Raw genomic sequence first — 18,834 nt, 5'->3', positions numbered from 1 at the left:
CCTTACTCCATCTTGGAAAAGAAAAGTGAGGTCACCTACTTGGTGGACCTGGGCACAAGCAGGACCCCCAAAAGGGTGATCCATGTGAACTGCCTAAAGCTGTTTCATGACAGGGCTGACATAACCATGCTGATGGTTACTGATGAGGATTAGCAGACAGAGAGTGAACCTCTCCCTGACCACCTCTCTTACAGCCCCAAAGATGGGTCAATGGATCGAGTTGTCTATTTAGATACCCTCACTGCCCAACAGCAGGCTGACTGTAAGCAAGTCTTACAGCAGTATGACGAGCTCTTTTCCTGGACCCCTGGTCAGACAAACTGGTGTACTCCTGATGTGGACACTGGGGACAGTGTACCTGTCAAAAACAACATCTATCAACAGTCTGATCAAGTTAGGGAGAGCATCGAAGCTGAGGACAGCAAAATGCTGAAGTTAGGGGTGATTGAGCCTTGAGAACCCCTTGGCCAGCCCAGTGGTCCTAGTCCCCAAGCCTCATCCACAGGGTGGAAAGAGAGAAACGAGGTTCTGTGTGGACCATTGAGGTCTCAACTTGTACACAATCCATATTGAGAATGGTTCAAGCAAAAGTAACCAGATATATGGCTACCAATGTTTTGTCTTTATTGTTTGTAATGCACAACCATATTTGCCTTTAAAACAGCTCACAGTGCAACAAATTTGAAATCATGTGAGTGAAACATCTTCTCATAAGCACATGATAAAATGGATAGGGCAAATATTGATCCTGAGACTCCATAGGCTAGGGATATTACTGATAAAAAAAATGTTTAACTTGTCCCTTACTGAAAGAGAAGCCTGTATCCAGTCTTGCGCCTTTCCCTTTGTTTCATAACTGTTCAATTACAGCTGTACAGTCCTAAAAGGCTTGTGCATTTTTTTTTACAAATATGTGGCCCAGTTAGCATGGAAAACCCATATTTACATTGAGGAGGAGGATTGACCCGATACCTCAAAACCACTTGAATGTAGAGAAAATTCCTGTGCCTCAATAACATGCTGCTGAACTCTTTTTTTTTGTCCTTAATGCGTCATGCTCCTTTCCGAGACCCACAAGGCTTGGTTCTTGCTACTCAGTAGGTGTTTAGAGATTGCTCTCCCCCACTTACCCATTTCATGGCTTCCCCTATACCATGGCAGTAGTAAAGAATATTTAAATGAACCCCCCTCTGCCTGTTGAGCCTCATAGACTCTTTCATCCCCACAAAAAGCACTCTGAGGTGGCCTAAGAGCAGCAAGTAGTGCTTTACAAAAATCATAAATGAATTAATACCTATGAGATAGTGCTTGAAAATGGTACCAAGAAGTGGAAGAGTCCTTTCGAAGAGGTTAATTGGTTCCACATTTTTACTACTGAACTCTTCTTTGTGTACAGTCTTTCAGCAAATTAAAAAGAAAGCAGTGGTTCTGAAAGCCCTTGACTTATAATCTCATAAGAGAGGACTGCTGGGCTAAGAAGGCTGCACTCCACTTTGCAGCATGACATCTGTTGTAACATTGGTCATTAAATATGTTTTGTACAATTAATCCTCCATCATGTAAATTCATCAGTTATGAAAGCAAAAACATATTAATTATTATTCCTTTTCTTAAATTCCACTTCACTTCATACAGACCCAGGTGGGACGTTTTGCACCACAGTTTTCTGGTTATCAGCAACAAGATTGTCAAGAACTACTAGCATTCCTCTTAGATGGCCTTCATGAGGATTTGAATCGTATTAGGAAAAAGCCCTACATCCAGTTGAAAGATGCAGAAGGCAGGCCAGACAAGGTACTTTGCTCCAGAAATCAGATGTTTCGGAAGGTTTAAGTATGTCATATTCTAGTGTTGTATGAGACTAAAATAGTTTTCTTCAATTTGTTTTTTAGATAGTGGCCGAGGAATCCTGGGAGAACCACATAAAAAGAAATGATTCAGTCATTGTAGATATATTTCATGGTCTTTTTAAATCCACACTTGTTTGTCCTGAATGTGCAAAGATTTCTGTAACGTTCGATCCTTTTTGTTATTTAACCCTCCCACTTCCAATGAAAAAAGAAAGGTCTTTAGAAGTCTATTTAGTAAGAATGGATCCACTTGCCAAACCTATGCAGGTGAGATATATGGTTTATTTATGCAGACTAGTTGCTTTCATGTTTGCAATTGTGTACTTTTGTTTGCATACCTTAACTGTCACAATTTTAGCAGTAACTTAATGCAAAAGTTTAAATGTGGTACCATGTTTTTGACTTGTAGAATGTTCATATCTTGCCATCTCATTGCAAGATTTCTGGTCCTTTAACCCGTTGGCCGACGGGAGCACTACCTGGCTGGTGCTGCGAACGACCGTTGGCCGACGCAGCCCCACCCATTTTTCGATTGTTCCGGACTGGCGCGGAACGTTCGAAGCAGCCAAGGTGTTAAGATATACTTTTGTCTGGGATTTCTATGGATTGTGTTTTAATTCAACGAAGAAAAAACTATGTTGACTGCACAGATGATAACATGTAGTATATGGTTAAAGTGATATTCTAACTTGCGATTCACATGCCTAGAACAACCACAAGAAGCCGAATAAGGACACTGAACCTTTATACCAGAATAGAAATGTTATCATTGATGATGCAAACACCTGGGTCAGCACATTCTATTGAATGAAAACAGTTTCAGGGCTTATCGGACAACTCTAGGCACTGATAATTCTTCTTATTTCTAATGTTGCATCTCTTAACAGTCTCATTCTTAACAATTTAATGAAGTACTCTCCTGTATTGCATGAGCATAACTCATCCCGTCCTCTTTGCCTCTTCTACCCAGTGGTCGAAGTGGGGAAAAAAAAGTAGGAGAACTGTGGGTGGAGAATCAGGGGGCGGGAATAACCGAAGATTGGATCAGTGGGCGGAGTCAGGGGTGTGGCTAGAAATAGCAAAACATTCCAATTTTTAGTCCGTTTAGCATTTCACTGACCAGTTACAGCTTATAATGTTATTTAATTCAAACAATGGATAAACATGTTTATTTGAGGTTTAAGTCAGGAAAAAGCAAACACTCATTGGGAATACAGGTTTATGTAAAGCGTGCAACATATGCAAATCAGTCTTGATCCTGCACCCAATGGGAACAATCCAGCCCAAACTGCCAGGTCATATGTATTCAAGTGTCCTTTCATTCGAGAAGTGAACACAAAGCAGTACCCTCTGAACTATGCACATAAAATATTGCTCTTTGATGTGCATGGTACACGTTCTTTGCAGCAGGCATATTACCCCTCTGCTCTACCTTAGATGGGTAAAACAGCCACTAGACAAAACACTCTCCCATCTCTCTCCAGCAGGTACATTGATCACCAAAGTTATCTTGGCACATGTATTGTTGACCAAAACCTGCTGAATATACAAAGAACTTTGCTGTTTTTTTAAAACTCCTGCACTTGTAGAAAACCGGTCCCCCCAAATTAAACTGGCCCCTACCCTTCCAGTAGCCCTGGGAAATGCCTGATGCCTGGAACGGCCAGTCCGGCATAGTTACCTTTTTTAATGCAATACTATAGATATGTATACTTAGATATAAACGTCATGGATCACTGTTAGTGTAAGATACAGATTCTTCCTGAATATCCTTTGAATTGGGTTCCTGCCTGAATGACACACATGAGCATGTTTGGTACACAAAAGAAGGTATCTAGGTAGACCTCTGAGGTAAGCACATTAATGTTATTCATAAGGACCCTCACACAGGACCACTTACCCTTTTGATCTTCCTGTACAATTCCTGCCTGTGCTTAACTATGCATATTCTTTTGGCAGATGTTTTAAAGTTTGCACCTTTAACATAATCTTTCTAACAAGCAATATAATGTTTTTTTTTAACTTTATAATGTTTTTTTAACTTCTAGCCAATTTTGTAAATTTTTTAGGGCCATGCCGAACAGAACAGAAGTAAAGGCAGAATGCATTCATGGCATCTGCAGTCCTGTGACTTTGAGTTGAAGAGAAGTTGTATTGTGCAGAGATGGGTTTCGGTCCAGGCCGGGGAAACTCCCAGCCGGACCCTTGCTGAGGCAGAGGTTCCTGTGTTGTGCCAGAGGGTAAGCTCTCCTCTTGCTGGTTCAGAGACACGCTTGCCATAAGTGGATTGGAAGTAGCGTGACCCCCGATGGTGCTTTGTCAAGGCAGAGGATCACCCAGCTCTTTGGAATAGTAGCCATGGGTTCTTCCTCTTAATGGCCTTTCTACTAGTCCCAGATTTGGTGGCAGTGTCTAATCCCAAGTCTCTTGTGTTATTCAATGTGTTTCCAGTTTAGGGCGCGCAGGTACTCAGTTCAGTGTAGTCAGTTTGTTAGAATAAACTAGTTTGTGTGCCTGTAGATAGAAGGGAAGGGGGAAGAGGTTGTGGGCACTCCAGACTATTGTGGCCTACTGGCATGGGTGCAAATTCAGGATGGTGAGTGTAAGAGTTCAGGACAAGGGGTCAAAATTCAGGACAAACATTTCGGGCAACAGGTATGCTTTGCAGACACATCAGTAGATGTCATGCAACAAAACCCCATGATAGGCCACGGAAGACGCCTCCACGGAGACCTGTGGAGCCTCCACGAACTGGGAGATCGCGATCTCGTTCCAGGAGGAGGGAGCGATCGCAGAGTCACAACAGGTCATCCACGCGGTTGAGACGACGCCACAGGAGGCGCAGGTTCCATTCCCATACGGGGTCTTCAGAGACCAGGGACTATTCACCGACGTTGTCGGGGTCACAGGAGACCAGGGTGTCACCGGTTGACGATCTGGTGTCCTTTCATGATGTCCTGTTGAGGGGTGCAGCAAAATTGGGCATCTCGTTGACGGTGCCCACGCCCAAAACATCAGTGATCTTTGAGACACTGCACCAGAAACATCTGTCTCGGCCATTACTACCACTGGTACCGGGCCTGGAGGATCCGGCCATGGACCTGTTTCTCACCCCCTCTGGACTACAGAAGAAATACCGGGCTCCCGACTCCGATCCAGCTTTTCTAAGGGTGGAGCCTCCGCCAGACTCGGTGATAGTGACGGCGGCTCGAAAGCAGCATGCCACCACTCCGTCATCCACAGTCCCACCAGATAAGGAATCTAGATGGCTGGATTCGGTGGGGAGGAAGGTTTGTGGGACGTCTGCGACTTCCATGAAAGCGGCGAGTGCCACGGCCTTGTTAGGACGATATGACCGAGCCCTCTGGGAATCCCTCCAGCAGTTTGTAGAACACCTGCCTCGTGACAAGAGAGAAGATTTCCAAGAGGTGTTGAATGAGGGAATGTTGGTGGCGAATCAGGTCATCAGTGCTGCAGCCGATTCTTCCCTTCTGGAGGCGCATGGTTACTGCCATGGGATTAACCAGCGAAGACACGCCTGGCTCTGCCTCACGTCGCTGAAGCCTGACGCACAACAAAGGATTGCCAATTTACCATTCTCTGGCGAAACCCTGTTTGGAAAACATGCAGATGACGAAATGACCCGCATGAAGGCGGAGGCCGAAACACTCACGGCTGTGGGTCTGGAAAAGCCCAAGGATACCAAGAAATCTTACCGCCCGTTCCAGAGAGGGTTTGGTGGACAGGGCAGAGGGCGTGGCCAGGCTTCGGAACAGCAGCAGCAACAACAGCAGCAGTTCCGAAGACCGTTCCAGAAGCGCCAGAAAGGCAGAGCCGGCCAACAGTCGGCAACAGCGACCAAAGGCCCGGCCGGGTCTAGGCCCTGAGCGCTTACTTCCCCTGCATCCGTTACCCACTCCGGTGGGGGGAAGCATTAAATTTTTTCTGGCAGAGTGGAGAAAAATTACTCCGGACAAGTGGGTGCTGAATATTGTTTGCAATGGATACAGTCTTCGGTTCACCAGCCCGCCTCCATCAACTCCTCCGGTCAGCGGGCAGTGTCAGCTGCGCGAGCGCCAGGGGGAGGCCGATATCCTTTTACGGAAAAGGGCGATAGATGACGTACCTCTGTCTCAAAGGGGAAGAGGTCTGTACTCCCGGTTCTTCCTGGTTCGGAAGAAGGACAAGAACGAGTTCAGGCTCATTCTGGACTTGCGACAGGCAAACAAGTGGATTCGCAGAGAGAAGTTTTGCATGCTGTCGTTGCATCAGATTTATCCTCAGTTGCATCAGGAAGACTGGCTATGTGCTATAGACCTACAAGATGCGTACTTCCATGTGCCCATTGCACACAAACACAGGAAGTTCCTGCGATTCCAAGTCGGCGCCAATCATTATCAGTACACAGTACTGCCATTCAGACTGAAGTCTGCGCCAAGAACAATCTCGAAGTGCATGGCAATGGTAGCACCACACCTAAGGAAGAACAAGGTGTTTGTCTACCCGTACTTGGACGATTGGTTGATCAAGGCCTCCTCCTTCTCGGAAGCTCAAGCACACTTCCAGAAGACGTGCGTTCTCTTGAAGAAGCTGGGGTTGCACATCAACATGTCCCAAGTCTGTCCCGACGCCGGTCCAGTGCATTCAGTACTTGGGAGCCTCCATCAATACGCTGTCAGCAAGCGTGTCTCCTTCGGAGGAGCGACGACTATTACTCCTTCGGAGGGCTCAGGCTCTTATGACCGCTCCATCTACAACATTGAGGACGGTGTCTTCTGTACTGGGATCGATGGCCTCTTGTATCTTCCTAACGCCACACGCACGACTGCACATGAGACCATTGCAGGAGTGCTTGGAGGATCCGTCAGATCAGAGGAAAGGGTCTTGGGACGACAAGATACGACTGTCTCTGCATGCTCTTCAGTCTCTGAAGTGGTGGTGTTCAGCTGAGAATCTCCTCAGAGAGGTGCCCTTCCACAAGGACATTCCCACTCAGACTATCGTGATGGATGCTTCTCTCCACATTTGGGGGGGCACACTCCGGAGTCTTAGATTCAAGGAACGTGGTTCCCGATGGAGTCCACGTATCACATCAATTTCCTGGACCTCAGAGCTGTTCACTTGGCACTGAAGGCCTTTCATCCGTCCTTTTAGACTAACTCTCTGCTTGTACAGACGGACAATACGACCACGATGTATTACCTCAACAAGCAGGCACTCTGTCGCAGGAGGCGCAGGTGATCTGGCACTGGCTTCTGGCCAGAGGACTGACGATAACGGCTACCCATCTGCCAGATGTGCAGAATGTTCAGGCGGACGCACTGAGCAGACTGATTCATGAAAACCACGACTGGGTCATAAACGACGAGGTACTAGGAGAAGTCTTCGCAAGGTGGGGGACTCCAGACATAGATCTGTTCGCCACCGCCGAAAACAGCAAATGCCGAGACTTCGCCTCCAGGTACTACCAGCAGGGGATGCTGGGGAATGCGCTATGGATCAACTGGTCGAACAGCTTTCTGTACGCTTTTCCACCCATTCCCCTGATTCCGGCGGTGCTCATCAAGCTGGCCCGGTCCAGGGCGCGGATGATCCTGATTGCCCCGGATTGGCCCAGGCAGTGGTGGTTCACAGACCTGCTTCACCGGTCTCTCCTTCCTCACATACGGCTGCCGTGCAGGCCGGACCTTCTCACAAAGTTCGGGGGGCGGATGTTGCACTCCAACCTCTCGTCTTTGAGTTTGGTGGCATGGCTCCTGAGATAGTGCAATATGGCCATTTGAATCCACCCGAAGATTGCATGGACATACTGAAGGAGGCCAAGCGACCTTCCACTCTGACTTCCTATGCTTACAAGTGGAAGAGGTTCTGTATCTGGTGCAAGTCCAAGAACTATGACCCGACGAGGTGCAAGGATGATGTCATCCTTCCTTACCTTCTGCATTTGGCGCTCTCTGGCCTTAATGTTCATTCCATTAAGGTTCATCTCGCTGCATTGACTGCCTACAGGAAATGCCCTTCACAGACTTCCTTGTTCCAGATCCCGGTGATCAAACATTTTTTGGAAGGCTTGAAGAAAGTGTTCCCTCCTGTCCGGCTTCCTTCGCCTTCATGGGAATTGAATGTGGTGCTGTCCAGATTGATGAAGGAGCCTTTTGAACCTATTCATAAGGCTTTGTTGCAGCAGCTGTCCTGGAAGGTGGCGTTCCTCGTGGCCATTACTTCGGCCCGCAGGGTGAGTGAAATTCAGGCGTTGTGTTGCCAAGAACCGTATACTGTATTTCATGCTGCTAAGGTTGTTATGCGTACTCACCCTAAATTTCTTCCCAAGGTTATTTCTGATTTTCATGTCAACCAGACCATAACTTTGCCTACGTTTTTTCTGAATCCTTCATCTCCAGCGGAAAGGTCTTTACATTCCCTGTATGTTAGGAGGGTGTTGAAATTTTATCTGGATAAGACCAAAGATATTTGTAGGTCAGACCAATTGTTTATCAATTATGGATCGGTCAGAACAGGTCTTGCTACATCTAAGCAGTCCATCTCTAGGTGGAATGTGTCCTGCATACAGCTGTGTTACCAAAAAGCTAATAAGACCCTAGGGGGTAAACCTAAGGCTCATTCGACCAGGGGCAAAGCTACTACGACCGCTTTGCTCCGTAATGTTCCAATTGCAGAAATCTGCAAGGCGGCCACTTGGAAGTCGGTCCATACCTTTGCTAAGCATTACTGCCTGGACACTGATGCCAGGGCAGACGCTCAGGTTGGGCAGGCTTCGCTGCGAAATCTGTTCGCACAAAGGTGGTGTTAATTTTCGTTCTCCACCGCCGCTTTTGTGTGGGGATGGGCTTGCCATTCTATTCACTAGATTATGACTATACACAGAGATCCCCTACTACAGAAGTGAAGTGAAGTGAAGCAGTGTGGCTCACTGGTTAGAGGCAGCAGACCCGAGAGCAGAGGACGGCCCGGGACCAGGGTTCGATTCCCGGCGCGGCAGGTTTCTGGACCAGGGTCAGCGGACTCGATAATTCTCTCGCCTCGCTGCCCACTCTGATCAGCGTTCACACTCGGCAACTCTGGGCATTAGCTTGCCTCATCTTCACTAACGGCCCCACCAGACCGCCGGGGATGCCTGGTCTCACCCTGGAGATACCCATTAAGGGACCATCTCTCAGGGAAGCCAGGAAGGGTTTCGCAGCGGTCGAAGCGCCTTGGGACCCTAAGGGTAAGTAGTGCGCTATATAAATGCCTATACATACATACATACATACATACATACAGAAGGAGTAGTTTCTGTCCTGTAACTCCAGTTCTGTAGTAGGGGTATCTCTATTATAGTCATAAGCGCCCGCCCTCCTCCCCGGTGGAGAAAGATATTCATGTAAGGAATGCTACAGGTCTGGCGTGTTACGCCTTCAAAAAGAACTGGAAGTAAAAGGGACCTGCTGTGCATTCTAGGATACTGGGAGAAGTTCTGGAAAGTTCTCTTAAAGGCACAGTATCCTGTTTAAGCCACATAATGGCAGCCTATGGGGCTTGTCTGTCCATACCTTCCTCTATATCATTCCAGAGGCTTTTGCTGGTAGAGGCAAGTTTCTCTATGGAGGAAACTGGGCAGGCTGTGCTGTTTGTGTGGATTTTTGGTGGAATTTCTAGTTGAAGTACTGGACAGTGTAGCCTGTGGATATAGGCTGCATTATCTGTCTTTAAATTCTCTCTTAAGTGTCTTTGCAGTTCTGCATTTTTTGACAACTTAAGAGATTATTTTTGAATGCCCCGGGGTCCACGCACATGGGCGGGACTATTCACTAGATTATGACTATAACAGAGATACCCCTACTACAGAACTGGAGTTACAGGACAGAAACTACTCCTTATCTATCAACATGGCGCCCCCTTCATGGGCTGCCATGCACATATCTAAAAAATGCACGGGCGCTGCACTTTATAGTTTAGGGCTAGTGCTGCTCCAGTTTTCATCATTATTATCGTCTGCTTCTGGTTTTTTCCTTTCACAGGTATACTCTGGTTTTCCTCATGCGAATGATAAATGCGCATTAGCCGAATATATTTTTTTTGCCTGTATGTGTGTACCTTGAGCGTTTTCGCTGAATGCAAATCGACATTATACCCACATTTAGTATTTTATTGCCATGGCCATGATGTGAGGGCATGAGAATGTGCCTAGTTTAAAAGAGAAAGCATATTACTGCAAAGAGGCATCATTGTGCTGGGAATGTATAAACAACTGAGAATAAAGGAGCGATATGCTCATAATGAAAACCGAAACCTCTTCATTTTCTCTCAATTGTCTGTCCTTCCTTCCCAAACAACGTGCCTTTTTTCTCCCCATCAATACAAAGGTATTTTTGGGAAAATGAAGTTCATTCATGCTGCGTGAAAGGGGCATTTAAGGTTGAGCCGTGCCCACACTAATAAGAAGGCAGCAGTGGAGCCCTGGGAGCAGGAGGAGCAAAAGTTGGTCAATGTTCATTACTCATAGCTCGATGCTGGTGAAGAGGAAGGTGGGGGCAGAAGGAGCCCCACATCATTTTGTACTGCTGTATAATGTGCTACAAACACACAATCCACACTCACACACAAAGCACAACATAAACAAAGCAAATACACCCACAATAAAAACATGTGCACACATATAAACACAACACACTCAATAACGTTACACAAAATAAAAACACACACACATACAAAGGCACACAGCACACACACACACACCAAGCACACACTTCAGCAGCAGCATACACTCCACAGCAAATAAACACACACCAGAAATTCCCAATATTTGTTCTTGGCTATGAGTTGATTTATTCCCCTTTTCGCTCTCAATCTCTTGCCTGCTTACAGAGGCACTGGAAAGCAGCTCTTGTTTTGGTTCCAATCACAGTTGAGTGTGCATTGGCATATTTGTTGCACAACGAGCCATGGCCTGCACCCAGATACCAGAGACACCTCATACAGATCTCACTGGCATATGCTAACGGCAGGCAGCGGGGTGGGCGCATTGTCATTCCAAAGGGGATAATCAGCCTCAATCGGAATGACAATGAGCCTGTCCTCTGTCTGTGCGAGCTCAGGGAGGGGCTGCTGCAGCCTCTGGAGTTCAACAGAGAAGTGCGAGCAGCCCCTGGAAGCTGAAAAAAAAGTTCTCGTTTTAAGTAGGACTATTCTTGCCGTCCCGGGATGCTATTTTTGAAAGAAAGAAGTAGGGGAATGGACTGAAATAATTTTTAAAAGTAGGGGCACGCCGTGCCCTTCCTAACCCGCCCACTTCTATCGCTGCTTCTACCCCATATCTTACAATTGCTGCAATCAAAATCCCCCACCTCTCTCCTCATTGTTTAACTAGTTTTTCCCCTTATAACTTCTGCAGATCTAAATCCAATACTCCAATTTGCCAAACTGTCTTTTGTTCTCTATGACCCGTTTATTAAGCAAGCAATTAAACCTTGGGTGTCAACTTCAGGGTTTTTTCTCCTGACCTCACTATTCATTCACTTTTAGATCCCAATGCTGAACGCTTTAAATCTGCAAAGAACAAAAAACGATGGACAGAACACTTGCATTAATGTCCGCTAAGGGTAAATGTAGGAAGCTGGCTCTTTATTTAATATACCAAAAAGAGGTATATTGTGTAGAGAAGCCAGGTATCTCATATGAGTTGACAGGACTTGCTTTAACAATACCAGTGTGCCCTTTTTGTGATAGTGTGGTGGAGCAGCCTTAGGTTTATCAAGGAGGTCGTTAGACAATTGTTGCATGAGTGGAGTGGTGTGGCTCACTGGTTAGAGGCGGCAGACCCGGAAGCAGAGAGCGGCCCGGGACCAGGGTTCAATTCCCGACGCGGCAGGGTCGTGGACCAGGGTCAACGGACTCGATAATTCTCACCTTGGTGCCTACTCTAACCAGGGATCACACTCGGCAACTCTGGGCATTAAGCTTGCCTCATCTCTACAACGGCCCCCCACAGACGCCGGGGATGCCTGGTTTCACCTTGGAGATACCCAGAAGGGACCATCTCACAGGCAAAGCCAGGACGGGTTCCCCAGCGGTCTTCAGCGCCAGGACACCCCGAGATGGGGTAACAGTGCGCTTTACAAATATCATCATTACATTACATTACATGAGACCCTGGCGGGTCGGCGTAAGGGGCACGGAGGACCCACTTTTAAATCCAACAACTTCTTAGACAAGAATACGCCGACAAACGACTTGAAGGAAAAAAGGTGCTTTTAATTTATACACGGAGTATGCAGCAGTTGCTATCTTCATCCCTCATATTGTTTCTTTGAAATGCGCACTGCAAAGTTTCCAAATCATATTTATGCATCCGGTTATTTCATAACATTTCAGTTTGTACCTTTAGCTGCTAAACTTTATTTTCCAATGCAGTCCGCATACATCAGCTTCATGACGAGAACTCCTGCTCTGCTTCTGTTTCTCCTTTTATGCACCCAGGACCTCCAAATGCAAGCAGGATACAGTGCTCATGCTCGCTCCCTGTCCTTCACCACTCCGATTTTTTCGTAGGGAAATCCCTTTCTTCTTTCATTGTGGAACAGGACGGGTCAAGCTTGCTTCATTAAGTCCAGTCCATGAATCTCCGTGACAGGCAGCCGGAGACCCTGCCAGGGCTGCATATATATATCTATCTATCTACTGGCGGTCGCGAGTAGGTAGTTATAGTTAGGACCTCGTTTCCACAGGAAATCCCCAACATTCAATTTGGAATTACTTTGGCGCCGGTCGACGAATCTTCGCTAAATTCTCCAAGAACATGGTCTCCTCCGCTCCGGTCCTTCCCTGAAAGTTTCGGGGTGATTCGTGAAGCGGGGGCCGAGAAAAAAGGGGGGCCCCAAAATGTGTTTTCCCCATGCAATTTTCCATAGGGTTCTTTAAGTGAGGCTAAAGCCAGAACTGCTGAACGGAATTACATCAAATTTGGCAAAAAGATAGAGTTCGGTTCGCAGATTACGCTTTTTGTTAAATGGTGTAAATCCGTTCAGTAGTTTCTTAGAAAATCAAAGTAAGTATAATAGCTGGGGCACTCGGCCACCCGCAGCCCCGGGGACCGCCACCCCCTGGGGCTTAAATATGAATGATGGGGGCCTTTAAGGCCCCCGAGCCCCAGGGACCTCCACCTCTGGGGCTTTATTATGTAGTATGGGGGGCTCACGTCCCCCGTAGCCCTGGGGACCGTCACCCCCCGGGCCTTCGTTTTAAATAAATGGTAAAAAAAAAACCTGTGGGTCAGGTTCAAGCCCCCACACACGCCCCAGGGACCGCCACCTCCCCGGGGCACTAATATTTAAATTGAGGGGTCCCCCCGGCCCGGGGACCACCAGCCCTCGGGGCTTTTAACCGGTGGGAGGGGGGCCGCGCGGCCTCTTCCTGGAGCTCTTGATGGCCCTGGGGACCGCCACCCCCCATGGTCGGCTCCTGCAGTGTCCGGGGTGCCTACACCCGGGACACTGCTGTTTGCTATATTAGGGCGGAAGCCTCGCGGTTCCTGCCCTACCATAGCAAACTGCTTTGTTTTTTTTTTTGAAAGAGAGCAGGGAACCTGCTCTCTCTTTCAAAAACCAAAGCAGATGGCTTTTCTGCATGGGGAGCAGCATGGACCGTGGAGGGCTTGGGGACCCCCCCCCCCCAACGAGGAGGGCCAGGCCCTGGGGGATGGGGTCCCCGGTGCCAGAAGGGGCCTGGGAGGGGGGCCACGTAGCCCCCCTCCCAAAAAATAAAAATAATTTAAAAAATGGGAGATGTGGTTCCCGGGGCCAAAAGTGGCCACACGAGGGGTGGCAAAGCAGCCCCCCTCCTAATTAGAAAAATAAAAGAAAAAAAGGCCCATGCCCTGGGGGATGGGGTCCCCGGGGCAGAGCATGGCCTTCGGAGGGGGGCCCCCATCCTGATTTAAAAAAAAAAAAAATTGGGGTCATGCCCAGGGCCAAAAAAAAAACAAGAAAAGAAGGGGGCTACACAGCCCCCCTTCTTAAATGTAAAGAAGAAAAAAAAACGGGATCGGAAGGAGGCCACGCCCCCTCTCTGCAAACGCGCCCCCTGTATGCGCCACGTAGCTGCGTTGCAGAGTGTTGTAAAAAGGGGGCGTGCACTCTGAACACCTCTCTCCATCGCAGCTCCCTGGCGCATACTGGAGGTACCTGGTGGGCTAGTTGGCTCACAGGGGAACTCAGGATTGAAGAGGAATTAATTCCCTAACCTAAAACGCGCCACAGGGCATGTTTGCACACATGTCACCTCAGGCCCCACCCCCTTCCTTCACTATTGAGTGAAATATTCCTCTAAAATCAGCCGAACTACGAATTCCGATTTACTCACCTGTTATTACCAGAAACGTCAGTGCTGCATCTTTGAGCCCAGTACGGACCCTGAAAAGTAAATGTAACCATACTTACAGTAACTTGAATTTCCTTCCATAGGTTAATATTGACTGGTTTCACTTGGAATTTTTTCTAAGTGTGCAGTTTTGGAACTTTAAAGAATTCCTCAAAAATCAGCCGAACTACGAATTCCGATTTACTCACCTGTTATCAGGAGAGACCTCAGTGCTGCATCTTTCAGCCCTCTACTGATCCTGAAAAGTAATTCTATTCGTAGTTACAGTAACTTGAATTTCCTTCCATAGGTTACTATTGACTGGTTTCACTTGGAATTTTTTCTAAGTGTGCTGTTTTGGAACTTTAAAAAATTCCTCAAAATTCAGCCGAACTACGAATTCCGATTTACTCACCTGTTATCAGGAGAGACCTTAGTGCTGCATCTTTCAGGTCACTACTGTTCCTGAAAAGTCATTTTAACCGTATTTACCAGTAACTTGAATATCCTTCCAAAGGATATCATTGCCTGCTATATAAAATATATATAAATTAAACAAACCTAAAATAAAAATAAAAAATATTACAATTTCAATATTTAATTTTTTTAATTTATATAAATATGTAATGTCATTTAAAAAATAAAATATCTTAAAATAAATACTATAAAACAATGTAGTAAATCAGTATAAAAAAATAACAATTAATACATTTAAAAATTATAATTTACAAAACCTTTGAAATTCCCTGAAAAAACCATAGCTTTCAGCCATGTTATAGTTAGGAATTAGCATTTAAAAAACTTTAGAAATTCACTGAAAAACCATAGGTTTCACACATGCTATGGTTAGCTGGACATTTCACTCATACAAACCCATTGAAATTCCCCCGTTATAGTTAGTTCAGCTAACTATAACTCGCGCGCCCGCAATGCACTGCTGATGACGTCACATATTACATCACTCATATCATGGTCAGTGACATCACTCATGACGTTTTTTTTACTGAAAAGTGCATTCCCAGCTGTTGTATTGTGAAAGTGTCCGCATGGCCTAGTTTCAATTCCCGTGAGAGAGTGGAAGAGTCTATTTGGATCTAAAGGAGTTCTGTTGTTGGACGGGGCGGCGCGACTCGTCATCAGAAAACATAGCTAATGGAAAGTGTCCTCCCTGAAGTGTGGAGCAGTGCCATGAGAGGTCAACGAGTGTGCGTCCCACCGCAGTATGACCATACCGCGTGACCCATGTGCCGCCTCCAGGGTACGGGAGGCAGAAGCTGCATCGCAGGTCCTCTTGATGACTGTTGTAGCACTAATTCTACATTTTGGTACTAGGGAATTCTAACTTTGCTGTTCCTGCCAGATACAAAGAGAAGATCCTGTGTTATTCAGTGCCCTTGTTACCTTTTTGGTGGGTTGTGGTGCTTGTCCCTTCGCTGCCCAGCCGGTGCACATGACTGGGCACCCCACCTTGTGTGGCATCTGCAGGGCCTCTGCCCTCGGATCACTGGTTTTGGTTTCTGGAGTGGCAACATAAACAGTTGCTCCCAAAGGACTAGCCTGAACACTTTGGTGAATATCCCCTGCACCAGCATTCCACCGAAATTCTTTCCTAGCTCTCCCACGTCGACGAGGACGTCCTAATAGCACGGCTCCGCTCGCGACACCGTATGATGTTATCGGAGCCATAAGAGGACCTCGTCGGCTTGCTAACGTCAGTTCCGCCCATTTTTTCGGTGCCACCAAGGCAAACCGGCGGACCGAGTTTCACATGTATACATAGTATAATAAATATATATATATTCACTGAAAAAAACATAGGTTTCAGACACGTTATAGTTAGAAATTGACATTTAAAAAACCTTAGAAATTCACTGAAAAAACATAGGTTTCAGGGGCATTATAGTTAGTTGGACATTTCACTCGTACAAAACCATAGAAATTCCCCGTTATAGTTAGTTCAGCTAACTATAACTTGCGCGCCCGCAATGCACTTCTGATGACGTCACATATTACATCACTCATGACATGGTCAGTGACCTAACTCATGACGTCTCAAATGACATCACTCCAAACCAGGAAGTGTTGGCAGCCATCTTGTGGCTCGGTAGAAGTGAGTCGCTAGAAAACAGTGAAACAAAGGTAGAAAACAAGAGAAGGGGGCAGGATAGAAACACCCTGACCCCCTAGGCCTACTCAGGGGGTTCCAGGGACAAAGAAAGCACTTTTTTTTTTAAAATCATCGCAATTCGGGCAGGGGTCGCGGGTTCCCGTCTTTAATTTTAATGAGACCCCAGGGTTGGCTAGGTCCCGGGGGCATTTCTTAAAAAATAATAGCAGGGGCCCGCTGGGGTCACCGCAGTCCCGGGGCTTCACTCATGTTGGGAGGGGGTTTGCGCGGTCCCCCTCCTGGAGCCCTCCGTGTGCTTATAACTTTGGCGTTGTTTGACAAATCTTTGCGAAATTTTCCAAAAAGTTTCTCTTTTTTTTGATCAGCTCCTATCTTGAAAGGTTAGGGGTGATTGTTCAAGGGGGGGCTGAGAAAAAAGGTGGGTCAGTAAACGTGTTTTCTCAATGCATTTTCTATAGGAAACTATAGACAGGGCTACAGGTCAAACTGCTGAACTGAATTATGCCAAATTTGGCAGGGAGAAAGGTCTTGGTCCATAAAGCGCGGTTTTGTTGAAATGGTGTAAATCCGTTCAGTAGTTTTTGAGATGTTAAAGGAAAATAAGATATATACATCTGGACGGTGTCTAACTCTCGAGCACAAGCTTGCCTCTGATTGGCTGCTAATACTTCAAACCAGGAAGTGTTCTCTGATTGGATGCTAACACTTCAAACCAAGAAGTGTTAGCAGCCATCTTGTGCCTCGCATAGAGTGAAAATATTAAAGAAAGGTCCGGGGGGCAATTTAATATAACGGAGCTCTGTTTGTGCAAGATACCCTTTTCACACTGTGTCTCCCTACATCAGCAGGTAACGCACCCTCTTCCCCCATCAACAGCATACCTCCAACAACCTTCTTGGGCCCGCAAGTCTACCTCTGCGAATCACTTGTCGGCTCACAGCTTTTCGGGTGCGAGTTCTCGAGCCTGCAGTTGTATCTGTGAAGCAAAGACTGGAAATATACAGCAGGTCTCTCTCAGCAAGATACGCTCTTCACCTCCCTCTCCCCACATCACTATTACGCAGCTATCCCTTTGTAAGCCGATGGCCTGCACCTTTCCCTATACCAGTCGGCCTGCAGGTATTTCTCTGCAAGCTGGCCCGCAGCTCTCCCTCTGCGAACTGACGGACCACGGTTCTCCCTCTATGAGCCAGCCAGTCGGCTGACAGCTCTTCATCTACGAGCCAGCCCACCGGCTCGTAAGTCTGTGAGAACAGATTCAATGGAGGCAACGATCATAGAGGTCGGACACCCAGCACTGCTCCGACATCCCACAGCAGGAGCTCCTTGTCCGCCATCCCCCCTCACCTCCACCCCTCACAAAGAAATGTGACGGTGAAGTTAAGGAATCTGGAACGTAAAAAAGTGGGTAATGTACAATTGTTAGGATGCTTGTGAAGTTGGACAAATAAGAATCTTAGTCATGTATGGATTTACATATAAAACATTTTATTAAAACAAAACAACAACAATTAAAACTATGTACAGCCATGTCGTGTCATCGCTGGACCATTTGTGAATCACAGCCTGAAAGACAAAAAGTAAGATAAGATTGTGCGTCATGCGTCCAACAAATGACAAAGAGGGAGAGCGAGAGAAAGAAAGAAATAGTGAGAGATAGAGAGAGAAGAAGACAGAGAAAGAGTGAGAGAGAGAGAGTGACATACAAGGAAGAGAGAAAGAGAGAAACAATGTGAGAGAGAGAGAGGAGGAGAGAGACAGAGAGAAAGTGAGAGAGCAAGAGAGAGAAAGAGTAAGATACAAGGAAAAGAGAGAGAGAAACAGTGTGAGAGAGAGGAAGAGAGAGAGAGAGAGACAGAGTGAGAGAGAGGAAGAGCGAGAGAGAGTGAGAGGAGAAGAGAGAGAAGGAATGAGAGAGAGGACGAGACAGAAGGAGAGAAAGTGTGAGAAAGGAAGAGATGGAGAGGTTGACACTGGAGAAAATCTTGGCAGCTCACCTCTGTGCCACCGGTGTGTCTCCAACCACGTGCCGGGATATAGTGCACCCTAAAGTTTAGTTACCTGAAAGATAGTTTAGAATTAAAAGTTGCAGAGTACATACAACTTCACACGCCTAATTCTCTGTTTCTCCAAAGGTCACTCAGTCTGCTGCACCCCATCCACTCCCACTGGTCGGAGGTGTCTGTGCGCTCTTGTGCAACCAGGCTGCTGCACACTATCCTCTCCCACCGCCCAGAGGTGACTGCCCGCTGCTGCGGAAAGAAGCCTCTCTGCTTATCCTTCCGCCACCGGCGTGTGTGTAAGATGGTCCACCACATGCCAAAGGAACTTTCTCTGGCGTTGTCTGGATGGCCACGCATCATCGCAGGTTGTACACACGTTCAGCTGTGGTGGATTTGGGGGGGATTAGATAAAAAGCAAGATAAGATTAGGTGTCATGCATCCATCAAAGGAGAGAGGAATAGAGAAAGAAAGTGAGAGAAAGACCGAGAGAAACAG

At 46.8% G+C, this 18,834-nt stretch overlaps 1 protein-coding gene across 6 annotated transcripts in view; it reads left to right on the top strand.

Annotated features, from left to right (window-relative positions):
- Positions 1 to 18,834, top strand: part of USP15 (ubiquitin specific peptidase 15) — an 829,830-nt gene that overhangs the window by 328,538 nt on the left and 482,458 nt on the right. For all 6 annotated transcript variants that reach the window (XM_086919102.1, XM_086919100.1, XM_086919101.1 and 3 more), the window contains 2 exons: positions 1,636 to 1,794; positions 1,893 to 2,117. In XM_086919102.1, the coding sequence (XP_086775228.1) occupies positions 1,636 to 1,794; positions 1,893 to 2,117 (384 nt within the window). The remainder of the gene's footprint in view (positions 1 to 1,635; positions 1,795 to 1,892; positions 2,118 to 18,834) is intronic.

Source organism: Lissotriton vulgaris, chromosome 1_1 (genome assembly GCF_964263255.1).
Source record: "Lissotriton vulgaris chromosome 1_1, aLisVul1.2, whole genome shotgun sequence".
Taxonomy (NCBI): Eukaryota; Metazoa; Chordata; class Amphibia; order Caudata; family Salamandridae; genus Lissotriton; species Lissotriton vulgaris.
Note: the sequence above shows the minus strand (reverse complement) of the source record. Positions and strands in the feature narration are given on the sequence as shown.